Genomic DNA, 18,860 nt, shown 5'->3' on the forward strand with positions numbered 1-18,860 from the left:
AAAGTATCGCGAGATCCGGTTTAGCGTCAGTGATATCAGATGTTACGCGGATAAACCGCTTTTGTTTCTGTCACATCTCTAACGCTGAATAAATTGACAGGCTGAATAGATAATAATCGGAGCGGTACTCTAAATAGGGGAAGTATAGGAATGTATTAATTTATTTGTGTTGAAATAATAGCTAGCTAGCCATCGTCCTGCTTACCTGTAATAAGTGGGTTAAAATTAAAGTAGGCTAGTTAGCGTGTGCCTGCCTGTACTGGCTAACTGTACTGTACTGTACTGTTTTGTATTATACTGTATTGTATTGGCTTATTACCGGGTTTATGACTCTTATGGCAGCAACAGTTAAAAATTGAGCTGGAGTAAAACCTGTCAGAGGGGAGCTGTTTTCACTTTGTGGCACTCATATGACATTCTGCTGTTCGAAACTGTTTTGTATGGACTAAGCAGCTGAACACAGGAGGACAGCGAAGTGCTTGTGGCTTCAGGATGCCTCTGTTCTACAAGAAGAAGAAACCAAGTGTGGAGTCCAGGAAACGCCTGGAGTATCAGTTGTGCCTGGTCAGTAGGAGAAAGTCTGGTTTTAAAGCTTTTTAATGAAATTTTTAAGTTTTGCTTAACAAATTGTTTATATAGTAGTTCGGTGTATGTGATAGACACCTGTATGTTCTTCTGTCAGTCTAAAGAAGCCGGAGCAGATGACATCCTGGACATTTCAAACTGTGAGCTTGCAGAGGTGAGTGTCGAGCAGCTCATGTCCTTCATTTAAATATCTATAATTTCTCAAGACAGCCTCAGTACAAATTCTTATCTGAATGTTAAAGATCAATTTAAAAAAAAATTGTTTTATCTTTATAGGTTGTGTGCTTTCCCTGAGTTTGCACTTATTGTGACCCGTTAATAGACATTTTATGACATAGTACATGTTGTTATAAAATTCACACATATACAGTGGTGTAAAAATGTGTTTGCCCCCTTCATAATTTCTTATATATTTGCATGTTTGTCACACTTTAATGTTTTAGATCATTAAACTAATTTAAATATTAGTAAAAGATAACACTTATTTTAAGAAGAAGGAGGATCATAGGGTGACGTATAAGAGTGGAGGAAGGTGCACACAGGTGAACTATGTTCTATGCAGGAGATGCAACCTGAAGAAGATTGGAGACTGTAAGGTGTTGGCAGGGGACAGTGTAGCTAGACAGCATCGGATGGTGGTCTGTAGGATGGTTTTGGAGGCGAAGATAAAAGAGAAGGATAGTGAGGACTGGAAGAAGAATAAGATGGTGGAAACTGAAGGAGGAAGAGTGTAGTGTGAGGTTCAGGGAAGAGGTCAGATAGAGGCTCGGTGGTGGTGAAGAGGTGCTGGGTGATTGGGAAACTACTGCAGGAGTGATGAGGGAGGCAGCTAGAAAAGTACTTGGTGTGACATCTGGAAATAGAAAGAAAGACAAAGAGACGTGGTGGTGGAATGAGGAAGTGCAGGAGAGCATAAGGAGAAAGAGATTGGCAAAACAGAAGTGGGATCGACAGAGTGATGAGAAAAGTAGACAGGAGTACAAGGAGATGTGGCAGCAGGTGAAGAGGGATGTGGCGAAAGCCAAGGAAAAGGCATATGAGGAGCTGTATGAGAGGTTGGACACTAAGGAAGGAGAAAAGGATTTATACCGATTGGCCGAGCTAGGAAGGATGTGCTGCAAGTTAGAGCAATAAAGGATGGAGAGGGAAATGTGTTGACTAGTGAGGAGAGTGTGTTGAGAAGGTGGAGGGAGTATTTTGAGCAGCTGATAAATGAGGAAAATCAGAGAGAGAGAAGGTTGGATGATGTGGAGTTGGTAAAGCAGGATGTAGATAGGATTAGTAAGGAGGAAGTGAGAGCAGCGATTAAGAGGATGAAGAATGGAAAGTCGGTTGGACCAGATGACATACCTGTAGAAGCATGGAGATGTTTAGGAGAGATGGCAGTGGAGTTTTTAACCAGATTGTTAAACAAGATTCTGGAAGGTGAGAAGATGCCTGAGGAATGGAGAAGGAGTGTGCTGGTACCGATCTTTAAGCATAAGGGAGATGTGCAGACCTGCAGTAACTACAGGGGAATTAAGTTAATCAGTCACACCATGAAGTTATGGGAAAGAGTAGTGGAAGCCAGGCTGAGAGAAGAGGTGACCATCTGTGAGCAACAGTATGGTTTAATGCCAAGGAAGAGCACCACAGATGCCTTATTTGATTTTGAGGATGTTGATGGAGAAGTATAGAGAAGGACAGAAGGAATTGCATTGTGTATTTGTGGATTTAGAGAAAGCGTACGACAGGGTGCCGAGAGAGGAGTTGTGGTACTGTATGAGGAAGTCAGGTGTGTCAGAGAAGTATGTGAGGGTGGTGCAGGACATGTATGAGGACAGTGTGACAGCAGTGAAGTGTGCAGTAGGAAGGACAGACTGGTTCAGGGTGAGGGTTGGACTACATCAAGGATCGGCCCTGAGCCCTTTCCTGTTTGCAGTGGTGATGGACAGGTTGATGGACGAGGTCAGACAGGAGTCTCCCTGGACTATGATGTTTGCAGATGATATTGTGATTTGTGGTGAGAGTAGTGAGCAGGTTGAGAAGAGCCTGGAGAGGTGGAGATATGCGCTGGAGAGAAGGGGAATGAAAGTCAGCAGGAGTAAGACAGAGTACATGTGTGTGAATGAGAGGGAGGGCAGTGGAGTGGTGCGTTGCAGGGAGAAGAGGTGGAGAAGGTGGAGGAGTTCAGGTACCTGGGGTCAACAGTGCAAAGTAATGGAGAGTGTGTTAGAGAAGTGAAGAAAAGAGTGCAGGCAGGGTGGAGTGGGTGGAGAAGAGTGACAGGAGTGATTTGTGATAGAAGGGTATCTGCAAAAATGAAAGGGAAAGTTTATAGGACTGTGGTGAGACCTGCGATGTTGTATGGTTTAGAGACAGTGGCATTGAGTAAAAGACAGGAGGTGGAGCTGGAGGTAGCAGAGCTGAAGATGTTAAGGTTTTCGTTGGAAGTGACGAGGATGGAGAAGATTAGAAATGAGTTTATTAGAGGGACAGCGCATGTAGGATTTGTTGGTGACAAGGTGAGGGAGGCGAGATTGAGATGGTTTGGACATGTGCAGAGGAGGGATATGAATTATATTGGTAGAAGAATGCTGAGGATGGAGCCACCAGGTAGGAGGAAAAGAGGAAGGCCAAGGATGTGGTGAGGGAAGACATGCAGGTAGTTGGTGTGAAAGAGGCAGATATAGAGGACAGGGTGGTATGAAGATGGCTGACCCGCTGTGGCGCCCCCTAATGGGAGCAGCCGAAAGAAGAAGAAGAAGAAGTAAAAGATAACACAAGTGAACACAACATGCAGTTTTTAAATGAAGGTTTTTATTATTGAGGGAAAACTAAATCCAAAACTGCATGGCCTTGTGTGAAAAAGTGTTTTTAAAACTGTATTTTATCACATCTGAGTTCACACCCAGGCCTGATTACTGCCACACCTGTTCGTAATCAAGAAATCTCTTATATAGGACCTGCCTGGCAAAGTGAAGTAGACCAAAAGCTCCTCAAAAGCTAGACATCATGCCGAGATACAAAGAAATTCACAAATATTAAACTGTGACAAACATGCAAAAAAATAAGAATATAAGAAAATAAAAATAAGAAATCAGGACACTTTTTTCACACTACTGTATATATTTGCACACACATTTTTCACAGTTTGTGTGTCAGTCAGTCAGTAAGTCAGTGTCTCTCTCGTATTGCTCCCTCACTGAAAGAGAGCACAAGCATTAATAAAATTCTGCACAGGTGGGTGAGCCTGTGCAGAAACCAGCGCTCAGTCACACCCTCTCTGCCAAAGTGTAGTAATACAATCTGGACACATCAATTTAGAATAGTCACAATATCATATTCATAAATCAATTCTATTTGATTTTTTTAGAATGTTAACACAATTAGAATGTCCAATCAATTATTTTTGTGTAATAACCAACCCATAACAATTTGCATGTTTTTATAAAACTGCACAATAATTTTTTTATATACAAATAAATGTAAAATACTTTGATACAAGCTCAACTTTAATATTGTTTAGAAAAATACTACAGGTGCAGCAAATTTTGGACTTGAATTCCCAGAATGTGATTCAATATGATGCTTGTTAGCAGTGTGCAATGATAAACACCTTGATAGTGATATTAGCATGAAATTTGAATCTTTGAAAGCTGATATGTTTGAGCTGAGTGTACAGAAGGGAAGATGTCAGAGCTGAACTAAGGATTAAAGTAGAGGTCGACTGATATTATATTTAGAAATCAGGGCAGCCAATGGGCGATATATGATGGCATTTTTTAGGGCCAGTATGGTTCTCTGACCCCCCCCCCCCCCCATTTAACAGTTAATTAATAAGAAGAGATACAGAAAATTGTTTGAATTAAAAATGTATTGAGCAACACTTGCCTCTGTTTTGGTGCCCATGTCTACCTGAAGCCTAAACTGCTGCTGGTTGAAGGCTCGCTAACAATACCACTGCGAAAAAAGTTACTTGCAGACTCTCTTCAAATGTAGCATTATATTTCAACAATTAAATATCTACGGCTAGATTAAGAACGAAGGATAAGAACATAATGCCCGGGACACAGTAGGCTGATGGTCGAGCGTCAGGAATGTTAGATGGATTTTGAGCTCGGAGACCTTTTAGTTTTCTCTGTGTTCTCCACACTGTTGGCTCTAGTCGGACGGCATCAGCTGTTTTTTGGACGAGTCTGCACATTAAATTAGAGGTTCAGCTCATCAGCGAAAAAAGACAATTCCAAATGGCTATTCAGCTCAGCGAATAAGCACGCAAGAAGAAAAATAAAAGGAACTGACAAATGCAAACAATGATGGAGTTAAGAGGGAACTCACAGACACTTGTAATTTTTGCTCTTGTCTTTGCAAGTCAAGTCAAGAAGCTTTTATTGTCATTTTAATCATATATAGCTGATGCAGTACACAGTGAAATGAAACAAAGTTCCTCCAGAACCCTGGTGCTACATAAAACAACATAAACAACATAACTGTTTACATAACATAACTGCATCTTGGTAGAAAACAAAAACACAAATCCTTTAGTAATGATTGTGGCAGGTGTAAATGCTGTTTGCTTTTTTTATTCACAGTTCTAACATTTCCAGTTTCCCTGTTTGTATGCCACATACAGACTACTGCCACCTGCTGGTATGGGAGAGTTATGTTCTTTCATGCAAGCGCAGAATGTACCCGCACCGTATGGTGTGTCAGATGCGCCTGCCTAATAATCGGCTTAATTTGCAGCACAATCAGCTGATGCTGATTAATAAATTTTTTAAAAAAAAATTGGCCTGATTAATCGGACAGCCAATCAATCAGTCGACCTCTAGACTAAAGGACTAAAGTGCTTCTGCATTTTGCATACTCTCTCTAGGTAGCAAGAGCTGAATCCCACTGCACTGTAAGAGTCTAAAAATAGACCAACATAGAGAAGATAAAATTAAGAAGTTTTTTTTTTCTGCAAGTTTTTAATGTAAATACTTTACGTTCAAACTGTCTTCTTAAAACTTTTAGGTCACATTGAATAGGAAAACATGACCTCATACTTTATAAGTTTCGATATTAGGTGCACAACCTGTATTATACAAGTAAACTGTACAGTAACACACTGTTATTGATGGATCTGGCTTATGTTTTGTATTGCTTATTTTCAAAGAATGTGTATTATTCATAGGTGCCACCCAGTGTCTTCTCCATCTGCAAAGTGATCCAGAAGAAGGTAAGTTTTTATATATATATATATATATATATATATATATATATATATATATATATATATATATATATATATATATATATATATATATATATATATTGCTTAAGCTGGCGTGCTAAGAGAGGAGTTGTGGTATTGTATGAAGAGGTCAGGTGTGGCAGAGAAGTATGTGAGGGTGGTAAACTGTGAGGGTGGACAGTGTGACAGCAGTGAGGTGTTCAGTAGGAATGACAGACTGGTTGATGTGGAGGTTTGATTGCATTAAGGATCGGCTCTGAGCCTTTTCCTGTTTGCAGTGGTGATACAGGTTGATGGACAAGGTCAGACAGAGTAATGTGGAGAGTAAATTTGACAGAGACAGTCTAAGTACAAGTGCATAAATGTGAGGGAGGGCAGTGGAGTGGTGCGGTTGCAGGGAGAAGAAGTGGTGAAGGTGGACTTTAAGTACCTGGGGTCAACAGTGCAAAGTAATGGAGAGTGAAGAAAAGAGTGCAGGCAGGGTGGAGTGGGTGGAGAAGAGTGGCAGGAGTGATTTGTGAGAGAAGAGTATCTGCAAGAGTGAAGGGGAAAGTTTGTAGGATGTTGGTGAGACCTGCGATCTGCGATGTTGTATGATATAGAGACAGTGGCATTGACCAAAAAAAACAGGAGGTGGAGCTGGATGTAAGAGCTGAAGATGCTGAGATTTTAATCAGGAGTGATGAGGATAGACAGGATTAGTAATGAGATTTTTTAGAGCATGCATGCAGGAGGTTTTGCAAACAAGGTGAGAGAGCCGCAGTTGAGATGGTTAGGTCGTGTGCAGAGGAGGGACATGGGTACATTGGTTGAAAAATGCTGAGGATGGAGGAAAAGAGGAAGACCAAGGAGAAGGTTTATGAATGTGGTAAGGGAAAACATGCATGTGGTTGGTTTGAAAGAGCCAGATGTAGATGACAGTGTTATGGAGAAAGATGATCCATGGTGGCGAGGATAGGAGCAGCCGAAAGATAAAAATCGCTTAAGCTGGAGTAAAAATGTAAATTCTTGTTATATCGCTTTATTTATTGCAGGTGCTCATCCTCTGTGGAAATGAGCTCAAGTCACTGATGCCTAAAAACTGTGCCATAAGCACTCTAGCAACTATAAAGGTAAAACATTCAGGAAGGAGTTTATAGAACTCATAATTTTATCTATAATCCAAGTGCCAGCTTGATCCATTTTGTTACTTTTGTTTATTCCTAAGGTTTTGGACCTGCATGAGAACAAGCTCACTTCACTCCCAGATGACATTGGACAGCTTCCATTCCTCCAGGTAGCCTGGTAGACTTTTTGTTGTGTGGTCTTCTATTTTTTGTGTTTTGTTGTTGTTACAAATATAATTATTGTAACACCATCATCTAGGTGTTGAATGCAGAAAACAACCAGATCAAGGCACTTCCAACCTCTATAGGGGATCTTCGGAATCTACAAACGCTTAATATGAAAGGTGTGATTTTGTCAAATTCAAATTAGACTTCTGTCTGTCTTAGTAACATGTAAGGGAGTTTTTCTATATTGTATAAAGAATCTAATCTCCATGCTGACAGACATTTAATCCAATCTCTATTTTCAGACTTTCCGCATTCTGTACATCTTGTTTTTCTTGTTCATGGATCTTTAAAAAAATAATAATGAGGTGTAAAATATGTTGTGTGAAGGGAACTGCCTTCGTGAACTGCCCTCATCTGTGGGACGCATGAGCAGTCTGCGCACCCTGGACCTGAGTGAGAACAGCATCAGAGAACTGCCCAAAGAGTTGGCCAATGTTCGAACCCTGGAGGTGAATGAAACCATTTTGTATGTTAAACTGGTCCCTTTATTGGAAATATTTTAGATGATAAAGCTTAACTTGATTCTTGTTGACATGGTTCCAATTTTGGAGTTTTGCACATTTAATAGTTAAGCTTAATCAGCAAATTCCTTTTGTAAATTAATATGTGAATCTGTGTATCAGTAGAAATAAGACATTGTCAGTTCAGGAACATGCATTTAAGCGAAATTGACATTTGCTGTGCATTTATTTTTGTTATTGTTTAAGCATTGATCTATGCATTTGGTTGTACCCATAGAAATGGCTTGGTATTAATTAAATGGTCTTTATCTAATTCCTGTGAGATCCACAGGCTACAACATGTCCTAATTCTTATTCTTCTGTGGTTAAGATGCATACTTATAGGTTGTCTCTCACTCCTTAGTATCCCTTAGTAAATCCTGCATCAATGCAATGGTCTACCCTGTACTACACAAAACATTTGCAGCCACAATTAAATTTAAGTATATAAACACACTATTTGGTCATACTGTGTGTAAAATTTGAGAGACACTATTAAGTGCTTGCTTTTCTAAAATGTTTAAAAGCATTATCACGCTTACAATTATGCTATTAACTGTATGTCAGTGCAAGTCTGATTAGCTATGGCTTCATGCCCTAAGCCCAAGCACAGCTGTGCTGATATTCAGTACAACACTCATATATATAATTGCTCATATAATATACTTTGTTCCAAATGCTTAGGTTTTAACACTATGCACTCAAAGGCTACCCTAACCTTAACCCTGTAACACTATTTCAATTTGGATTGAACAGTCTATTTACGGTTGTTCTGTGTGTGTGTGTGTGTGTGTGTGTGTGTGTGTGTGTGTGTGTGTGTGTGTGTGTGTGTGTGTGTGTGTGTGTGTTTAGAGCTTGACTCTTGATGCATGTGTTATGAATTACCCACCTGCCTCAGTCTGCACATCAGGCACAGAAGAAATCCAGCGCTTTCTCTGCTCAGGTAAAAGTACAGTTCTACTACAGATACGAAAGAAATCAGATCTGAATAGACACTGCAAATATTTTCTGTAACTTTGGTTAATTTTAAAGGTGTGTTTTGCAGAACTGGGGTTAGAATACTGTCCTCCTTCACAGTATCTGCTGCCTGTGTTGGAAAATGATAGCAGCAAGCCGAGTCCGGACTGTGTGGATGGAGAAGACTTAGTCTGGCAGGTGGGAGTTTTGCTCACTGATTTAGCAGATTAGACTTACAGCATCAGACTAACTATCAGGGGATAGAAGGGAGCTTAAATGTTACAATATCTTGTTCATAAATTAATTCACTCCAGGTGTTGTCGATTGCACAAGATGCGTTTAATGTCTCAAGTTTACTTAATTGAGAGGTTTTTAGGCTCCAGTTAGCATTGTGAATGTCCAAATTGTCAAATAGGCAACACTTATTTCAGCAATACAACTTATACATACAATATTTAAACAAAATAGAAGAGTTAGTCTAAATTTAATATATATATATATATATATATAGATAGATAGATAGATAGATAGATAGATAGATAGATAGATAGATAGATAGATAGATAGATAGATAGATAGATAGATAGATAGATAGATAGAACAATGTTTGGTGGGGAGATCTTTCATGTCAAATTTTGTAACAAAACAAATGAGCATTATTAAATGCTAAATACTAAATAATATTTGTCTATATTGGTTGTTTTTTTTATTTTTTTTTATACTGTATATGATTTTTTGGGGTCGTTCGAAACACATTATTCCACTTTCCATTATTTCTTATGGGGAAATTCGTATCAGTATACGAATTTTTCAGGGTGCTAATGGTGTTCCAGAACGAATTAAATTCGTAACCCGAGGTACCACTGTACAAACAATACACCCACCTATGTACTGTAACGTAAACAAAAGAATAATAATCTAAATTACAACACCATTGTTTATTTGGAGCCTTATCTTTCCAAATAAACCGGGATTTGCGATATTGGATGTGTTTGTGACTCGTTATTACAATAAATGTGTAAGTAGTGCATTTTTTTATGCATGTTGTTTGTGTGTACTGTATTGCTTACACAAATTCAGCAAATACATTCGTTATACATTGAAAAACAGTGATCTGAAATTGATGCTTGAGGCTTAGACCTTTAGAATAATCTATAATTAGTCATGGTTACTCTTCTCCCGTTTTATTTAATCTATTGTTAAGCATTAACACCTGAGAACAATGGGATATCGGTTGCGCTGAGGCGGCGCTGACGACTAAGGGGTAAAGGAAACCCCAGTTGTATATTTGAGGAGAAACGACCATTTATTGTTTTGCTGTGAATGTTGTTCACAGCAAATGTTCACTGATGTTTTGATTCTCATTCCCTTTTTTTTTTTTTTTTTTTTTTTTTTTTTTTTTGACAGTGCAAATTTATGGACTATGAGAAAAGAAAGGTATGTTGGATTCATACTCATTGGGTAATTGCAGGAACTTTTGTATTGTGTTACTTTAGATATCTCTCTTATTATTGTTCTGTCTGGTTCTATCAGGAACAGAAGCAAATGGAGAAGCTGAACTTTGAGAAGGAGCTGGAAGAGAAACAGAGAGAGCAAACACAGCTCCTTCTTCTTAACAACTCCCGCAAAAAGGGGATGCTGCTGTCTGTCAAACTGGTATCTGTTTTTACTCACATGCTTAATTACAGTAAATTTTTCACCCTGGTCAGAGTCACAGTGGAATTATGGCACAGGGGGCATAATGTGGGAACATTATGCCTAGGATGGAACCCGAGTCCCTTGCAGGCATGGTACACATAGCACCTGCCATATTTTCTGTGTAACAGATTGCAGTTTTACTAATCTATACAAATTTAAACAGTTGTGAATTTAATATTGTCAGTGACAATTTTTCATATTTAATAACTTTAGAGATATTTTCAGTGGATGTATTATTAATGCAATTCTGTTTCATAAAATCAGCAGGATGATCGTCTATCATTAAAGTGCCTATCTAGCATGAAGCATTGCTTTTCTGTCACATAAATGAATCCAGTTAAATGTTCATGTCCAAACAAACGTTTTTATAAATACCTGACATTTATTTAAAGACTTGCCCAGTGGGAATCTTTTCATGTTCGCTGTGAACACATGGACTAAAATTAGTTCAGGATTTTGCAGGATGTTTAGTCCCTTTTAACGTGTAGAATTTTATATTATAATCTCTGTATTGCAGGAGCAGGAGCGTGTAGAGCAGGGAGTCAACCAGCAGCAAAGGTTCCAGGAAGCTGAGAGGCAGAAGCTATTGGAGAAAGTCCGGCAGGCTGAAGCCGGCATCTCCACCCGTATCTCCAATCTGCTGCTGGACAACAAACGGTGCGAGAACAAGAGGAGTGTGTGGAGTGAAAATATCTGAACAGTTGCTACTTAAAAAAAAAATTTTTTTTAAAAAGAGCAAAATTGTTACGACTTTTTTCTAAAAAAATATTTGTTTCTACAGTCAAGCAAAAAGTGCTGAATTTCTGCAGGCGTTAGAGGAAGATCGGTAAGTGCATAATGCAGTCTATTGATCTTCCTGATGGAACATTACATTTGGCACAGACACAGAATGTGCTAAACAAATTATTTGCTTTAAATAGATCTCTGCCAGATACGTTAGCTGTATGGAACACACACACAGACAATCCATTAAGCTGCATTCTTTTGGCCGTCATCATTTATTTATCCATCTTCAGTAACTGCTTTATCTTGGTCATGGTTGTAGCAGATCTGGAGCCTGTCTAAGAACACAGGATGCCTTATATATGCAATCATTTGATTGATTATCAAGAGACCTCAGGTCTATGTTAAGTGCTTATTAATTATGTTGCTGGTTTCACAATTTTAAGGGGATAAAACAGAACAGAATTAATTTAACATTTAACTAAACCCAGTTATAAACATATTTCATTGCCTGTCTGTAGAATCCGAATGGAGCAACTTACTGCTATCACACAGGAGGAAGCCAGTTCTCTGAGAAAGAAAGATGTTGCAGGTGAGATACAAAGTTGTTCAGCAGACTAAAAAAATATTTTTTATAACATACACAACATGAAATAACTTTCAGAAATCAGAAGCATTTAATTCACTCAGAGCTGTTAGCTACAAGCATTCACTTTGGCCTAATTTCAGGAGATGAAATATTTTCTCAGAACCAGTGACAATCCTGCTTAAAACCAATGACTTTAACAATCTTTTATGTATTTTCTTTTTTAAATACTGTACATTTACCTTATTTGTATTTTACGGGAGAAAATTATAGAACCTGATTTCTCAAGTATTCTCATTTATAATTGAAGCCAAAATGCAGTTCTTTCAATATGTTGTCTGAATATATTACATAAATTCAAGTCTCATTCAAAAAGGTCATGTAGTTTTATCTAAATGTTGATGACTGGAGCCTTGCAGGATAATAATTTTAAAAACCAAATAGTTGGTAAGAAATTTAGCCACTTTGAGTAAGTTGGTATAATAAAACTAAAGATTGCTCCTGCTGATGATTAAAGTTCTTCATGTATCTTAAACAGATATATGATTCTGTTTAAGTTGTCTTTTTTAATTAGAAATTGTATTCTTCTGTGATGTAGCAGTATTACACACCTGCTTCAAACAGTGATTAAGAAGCAAATGTTGATATATACAGTAGATTTGTCTTTGGTATGAATCCCAACAAATTAAGATACCAAACAGGAATCCAAGCCAGGGCAAAATTGCTTCTCCTTTTAACATATTTTCTGCAAACTGCTGTATATGCTATAATCAACAGCTTGGAGGAGACCACTAACTGTCCACACATACATTTTATGGTAGTGTCCCTCTGATTGATTGGACACTGTCCCTCTTCCTATAGAGCATTTTTTCTCTCTTAGACTCCCAAATGCATACTCTTCCCATGTTGGAGTAAATGCTTTTCATTTTGCTTCATGTAGATCCACGATCTTTTATTTCTATCTAAACATGACTAAAGAGATTTATATGTCAGCTCACAATGTTCTTCTCTATGTGTATAGTTGCTATGCAGACCATGTTATCAGAGGGCTACTCACTGAGATTACTGCAGGAAGCCAGTGAGAACAGGAGACAAAATATGGTGTCTGAAGCCTGCAGGAGGTACAAGCAGATGTTTGTCAGACTCCTACAATCTAGACTTTCTATTGCTTAGGCCTTGAAGTTTACATTTGTTTATCTTCAGTATGGATACTTTGGACAGGAAGTTTGAGCAGGTCTTGGCTCTACAGCAGCTTGATAAAAGCAAAGCCATCAGCCAGATCCTTCAGGAGGTAAAAAAAAAAACTCTTTGTCTCTTACTTAAACTAGATGTGCTGCACCAGGATCAGATTTTTCTTTGGCAAGACCTGTTCTTTTTTTACAATTTATTTTAGTTTAGTGAGACTTTGAATGTGAATGTTTTGTTTTGCAGGAAGAGATGCAGAAGGCAGCTTTTGAGGCCTTGCAGCTCCAAAGGGACAGTGTACATGGCTATATTCGTAACCAGGTAGACATCATGGTTTATGCTTTTATTTATATTTAGTCATCTGGCAGGTCATTATACAATCTAGCATGATGTTAAGATATTGGGGGTTAAAAGTTTTGCTGAAGGACTGAGTATTAGGGATGAGTACAAGTCCTAATTTATCAAACTTTATTTATAAATTGTTTGCCAGAACATTTGCCAAAGACAGTATTAATGAACAAATTCAAGTTAGTTTTTAAAGTTTAATCTCTTAAAATCTTAATTTTGACTATTTATACATTTGCTAAGAAGAGTTGCTAATCTGAAACTTGAGTAATTGGCTTGAAATTGGCAAGTGATCTGCAAGGTTATATACATATTTATTTAGATTTGAGTAACTTGTTTTGCCTGCAGGAATGTCTTAATATTTTGTGAAATTGCTTACATAATGCATATATGTACTAAATTTGGGATTTTGACAGAAAGTATTTTATGTTTTTTTAGAAAACACGTGTTTTCCTTTTGTTTACATGCCACAAACTAGGTTATTAACAGTACAGAACAGATTTTATACAGATGTTATTTTTTAATTTGACTAAATAATATCATCCCTTGCATGAACCACAGCTCTACACACACTTTGACATCTAATCAGTTCTCCACAAATTCAGCTGAAATACTTTGCTATGCCTCTTGGAAAACTTGAAAATATTTTCTTTGCTAGTTGGATATTACTTTCTGTCCTTGTGATGCAGTTCATCCCAGAGCAGTTGAATAGGATTTAGGTGCAGTGACTGGGCAGGCCATTACATGATATATAACACTCCAACTGACTGTTTGCTCTAAATAATGCTTACAGAGCTTGGATGTATGTTTCACATCAATGTTTTGTTGTATGGTGAAATTTGTTCCACAGTAGCCATGTTGGATCAATATTCTTTCATCAGAATAAGTTTCCAACCTCCTTTGCTCTAAAACAATCCCAAACCATTAAGCTTCCACCTCCAAGATTGACTGTGGTGGTGAGACAGTGTACCAACATTTTCTCTACTCCTCTCTGTCTTACAGAGAAAAATGTGAAAAGAAACATGCATTTGTCCCAAATGTGATAAAAGACAAGGTTTTTTGACAGACAGACATGCACACACACACACACATATCCTATACTTATACACTGCATTTATACATACTGTATGTATATAACAAATACTGTATATATACTGTGTATATATGTATGTATATATATATATATATATATATATATATATATATATATATACATACAGTATGTATAAATGCAGTGTATAAGTATAGGATATGTGTCTTGGAGGTGGAAGCTTAATGGTTTGGGATTGTTTTAGAGCAAAGAAGGTTGGAAACTTATTCTATATATATTTATATATATATATATATAAAATCCAAAAGGGTCACAAAAAGAGGTCACAAAAGACCCCACAACAACATCCAAAGAACTGCAGGCCTCATTTGCCTCAGTTAAGATTCATGACTCCACCATGAAAAAGAAACTGGGCAAAAATGGTCTGTATGGCAGAGTTCCAAGACGAAAACCGCAAAAAGAACATAAAGGCTTGTCTCAGTTTTGCCAGAAAACAAATTGATGATCCCCAAGACTTTTGGGAAAATACTCTGTATACTGACGAGACTAAAATATAACTTTTTGGAAGGTGTGTGTCCCATTACATCTGGCATAAAAATTACACCGCATTTCAGAAAAAGAAAATCATACCAAAAGTAAAATATGGTGGTGGTAGTGTGATGGTCTGGGGCTGTTTTGCTGCTTCAGGACCTGGAAGACTTGCTGTGATAAATGAAACCATGAATTCTGCTGTTTATCCTGAAGGAGAATGTCCCTGAAATCCTGAAGGAGAATGTCCCGCAATCTGTTTGTGACTTCAGGCTGAAGCGAACTTCAGCAGGACAATAATCCAAAACACACCAGCAAGTCCACCTCTGTATGGCTGTAGAAAAACAAAATTAAGACTTTGGAGTCACCTAGTCAAAGTCCTGACCTGAATCCGACTGAGATGCTGTGGCATGACCTTAAAAAGGCGGTTCATGCTCGAAAACCATCCAATGTGGCTGAATTACAACAATTCTGCATAGATTAGTGATCAAAATTCCTCCACAGCACTGTAACAGACTCATTGCAAGTTATCACAAACGCTTGATTGCGGTTGTTGCTGCTAAGGGTGGCCCAAGCAGTTATTAGGTTTAGGGGCAAACTCTTTTTCACACCACTGTATGTATATATATATGTGTGTGTGTGTGTGTGTGTGTGTGTGTGTGTGTGTGTGTGTGTGTGTGTGTGTGTGTGTGTGTGTGTGTGTGTGTGTGTGTGTGTGTATACACACACACACATATATATACAAATCTGTAATAGCTAACTAGCTGCAATGACAGAGCTGCTCTTTCACAGTATTTGTTTTGAGATGGTGTATGTTACAGTTGTCTGAGCTTTAGGTTTTTATAAAGTTTTGTGAGTATGAATGAATGCAGCTTTGAACACGATTGTTATTTGACAACTGTGGCCATTAACTCCTAAACTTACACACTGTAAGTATCAGGTCCTTAGTGATCAAGTGCATAGATCATCTGCAGCCGACCATTTTATTTATTTATTTATTTATTTATTTATTTATTGCATTGCCCAGCTTTTGCTGTCAACCCTTTCTGTTTACATACGACCAGCAGTGTCATCAGATATAGCATTCAAAGTACCCCTTTACATTTAAAAATAAAATGTATAAATGATTATGTAAATTAAAATATGTTAAAGTGGCACTGAATTAGATTTAAGCAGCAACAAAAAAAATCACTGAATTGGCTTGAAGCTATTAGGGTTTAATGAGGATTAATTAATGAGGATTAAGGTTTAAAACTAATGAAAACATGCATCGTTTGTAAACCATTTTAGATTCCTTTACTCTTTACAAAATTCTGTTAATTATGGTGGTTAATTTTTGAAATGTGTGGATTCAGTTACATAAAGTATTGATCATTTTGCAATGACTGTGAGACAGAGCTACTGCCATTGTTACAGTATTTTCTTCAGTATTGAGTTATATAATGATATAATAATTCAGGGGCACTTTGAGGCTTCTTATTGGTTCTAGCCTTCGGCATCACCTCATCGTGTCTTCATGTCTCTAGATTATGCTAATTGAGGCAGAGTTAATGCAGCTGACAAAGCTGGAGGTTAAAAGGAGGAATCTGGATGCAGAAACCTTGCAGGTATGTTGGAAAAACAGGAAGCTGATGTGGCTATTTTGGAGTGAAACATTTCTTTGTATAAAATAGCAGAATTTATGTTATTTGGTATAGGGTTCAGTGTCCTGAAATAAAGGCCCTATGTTTTCTTCATAGAAATTCAGAATTCAGTAGATATTCACACTTTCTTTTCTTTTTGCTTCATTCATACATTGTTTTGCTTCTGTCAGTCACTTTGTTATACACCCTCAACCCAGCACCATGATCATACAACAACCATGTATGCATTTCTAATGACTTTGTTTCTTCATTTGGTTATCTGTATTTTGCTTTGTTAGGAGTCACTGGCAGCGCAGAGGACGGCTCTGTCAGATATGCTTCAGCAGCTGCTGAAACAAAAGGACCAGAGAGAGATGGAACTCAAACAGGTTTTGGTAAGGCTGCTGTAGAACTTGGCAAAGTAGTTATTAATCAGCTATTTTCCAAATACAAGCCAAGAACTTCAGTTAATAATGACCTCAGATATGAGTGAGGAAAATGTGATCATGTGTGTTTGCACATAAGCTGTGGCCATCTCCCTCTGTCCTCATCCAGCTCTCAACCACACCTCCTTGTTATAGAGTTGTTGGTGTCAGAGAAAGATGACTAATATTTTAGAAACTGTTGCTTTTTACACACTGCAGTCTTTAGTGTTTAAAAAGAAAACAGAAAACCATCCAGTGAGTGGAAATGTCTTGTGGATGTGTGAGTTCAGAGTATGACCAGACAGTTTCAGGCTTAATGAAAGCTACAGTATCTTAAACAACCACTTATTATAACCATGGTGACCAGAAAAGGCATGTCAGATTGCATGCAAAAAAACGAACATTGAGGTCGATGGGCTGCAATGGCAAAAGACCACATTGGTCTGCTCTCAGTGAAGAACAGAAATCTGATGCTACATTGGGTAAAAACTCAACATAGCAAAGTTTTGGCCAATGCATTTGGTCATTGCATCACATTTATTCTCCATTCTGGTGTTTGTTGTGAACTTTAACTGAAGCTCATCTATATTTGTATGATTTTATGCATTGTACTGTTACCACCTGACTGGTTGATTTGAATAATTCATAAATGAACAGATGCACACATGCGTGGTGGTGAGTTTACATTAATAGTTTATTTCTTACTCCTTGTGTACCTTTAGTTCATATTGTTCCATGTAAACTTATAAAAGATAACAATGAAATAGCAATAGCTCATAGCACACTCACAATCCAGCATTATTAATGTAATCTTATTATTAAAAATACAGTCATTAATTGCAGTGTTACTAATACAGGAATGAACAAATTACATTAATTCTCTAAAGTTACATTCTCAGTTAATAGAATGAAGTAAACTGTACAAATCACTGTATTGTTTAATAGCACATATCGTCATAATGGTCTTTTCTTTTGCTAGAACATTATCTTCACCAATGTGCCACATTGAAATGTAGTCCAACTCTTCAGGCTTAGTGCTTTTATCTTTACACAAGAATTCATTGTTGATGATAAAATTGTGTTTAGATGGAATTGGAGCTGAAGAGTGATTCCACGCAGCAAAATTACTGGATGATCCAATATCAAAGACTGCTGGATGCCAAGCCACTGTCTCTGCGTATGCAGGTCAGTTTAATGTAAAACCGTAACTCGAATGGACCAATCACATTACGATGTTAGAATGTAGTTGTGTTATAGTATGGTTAATTTGGTGCACTTTGTTTTTGTTTTTTTTATACAGGAAGCTGGTGTAGATGAGGAGCTGGTGAAGTTGCTGTGTAAGCTTTCGGCTCAGCATTACCTGCCAGTCATAGCTCATCATCGAATCACAGCAGAGGCTCTGTGTCACATGACCACCAAAGACCTCAGCAAGGTCTGAAATTAAAAGTTTTATTAACAGTAGGCTTTAAAAATACATTTATACTCACAATAAACATGTTATTTACTTGTACAAATATCAGATTTGCTTTTCACTAACTTTTCAAATTAGAATTATGCCTTAGTGGCTTTTCACGATACTTCCATTCAAAAATGTTTATCTACATGTTTGCTTAGCAGCTACAAAAACACAGTAGCATCCTGTTTCACAATAGCTTTTACCTACCAGCTGTAAATAATTATACATTTTGGGTTACAGTGACACAACTTCAGCTTGAAAGACAACTTAAGATTTTTGCTTCTTGCTATTTCAGTTGGGGATCAGTGAAGTAGGAATACAGAAAGCTCTCCTAAACTGGGCCAGAGAACAACCGAGTGAGCAGACACTTTACATTTCATCCTCTCAAACATGTCAATATTTAAGTAACGGTTATTTATGGTGGAACTGACTCTAAAATTCAAATGTCTCCTAACACAGATTCTCCTAAGAGTTCCCCTAAGTCCCAGGAGGAACAAGAACCTGGTCCATCCATTCCCTTCACACCGCCGCAACAGCAGCTGACCTCACCTCTGACCCCCAGCACCCCTATTACCCCTACAGCCCCAAGCCCTATGGACACACCAGGCACAAACGAGTGTGTGGTGTGTATGGAGGATAGGGTAAGG

At 37.8% G+C, this 18,860-nt stretch overlaps 2 protein-coding genes across 2 annotated transcripts in view; both read left to right on the forward strand.

Moving 5' to 3' along the window:
- The window catches only part of LOC310720668 (uncharacterized protein), a gene marked incomplete at its 5' end in the record, with an annotated part of 579,035 nt that overhangs the window by 120,813 nt on the left and 439,362 nt on the right, over nt 1-18,860 (forward strand). The window lies entirely within an intron of this gene.
- Nucleotides 1-18,860, forward strand: part of lrsam1 (leucine rich repeat and sterile alpha motif containing 1) — a 21,646-nt gene continuing 2,786 nt past the window's right edge. Inside the window, exons 1-23 of the mRNA XM_083531851.1 lie at nt 1-564; nt 683-739; nt 5,744-5,788; nt 6,838-6,915; nt 7,011-7,079; nt 7,169-7,253; nt 7,465-7,586; nt 8,490-8,580; nt 8,683-8,792; nt 10,002-10,031; nt 10,128-10,250; nt 10,810-10,949; nt 11,074-11,118; nt 11,537-11,607; nt 12,623-12,722; nt 12,805-12,892; nt 13,033-13,107; nt 16,237-16,317; nt 16,632-16,727; nt 17,844-17,942; nt 18,058-18,189; nt 18,509-18,569; nt 18,673-18,854. Coding sequence (XP_083387977.1) covers nt 493-564; nt 683-739; nt 5,744-5,788; nt 6,838-6,915; nt 7,011-7,079; nt 7,169-7,253; nt 7,465-7,586; nt 8,490-8,580; nt 8,683-8,792; nt 10,002-10,031; nt 10,128-10,250; nt 10,810-10,949; nt 11,074-11,118; nt 11,537-11,607; nt 12,623-12,722; nt 12,805-12,892; nt 13,033-13,107; nt 16,237-16,317; nt 16,632-16,727; nt 17,844-17,942; nt 18,058-18,189; nt 18,509-18,569; nt 18,673-18,854 — 2,052 coding nt within the window. The 5' untranslated portion in view covers nt 1-492. The remainder of the gene's footprint in view (nt 565-682; nt 740-5,743; nt 5,789-6,837; nt 6,916-7,010; nt 7,080-7,168; nt 7,254-7,464; nt 7,587-8,489; nt 8,581-8,682; nt 8,793-10,001; nt 10,032-10,127; nt 10,251-10,809; nt 10,950-11,073; nt 11,119-11,536; nt 11,608-12,622; nt 12,723-12,804; nt 12,893-13,032; nt 13,108-16,236; nt 16,318-16,631; nt 16,728-17,843; nt 17,943-18,057; nt 18,190-18,508; nt 18,570-18,672; nt 18,855-18,860) is intronic.

Source organism: Silurus aristotelis, assembly GCF_946808225.1.
Source record: "Silurus aristotelis genome assembly, chromosome: 26".
NCBI lineage: Eukaryota > Metazoa > Chordata > Actinopteri > Siluriformes > Siluridae > Silurus > Silurus aristotelis.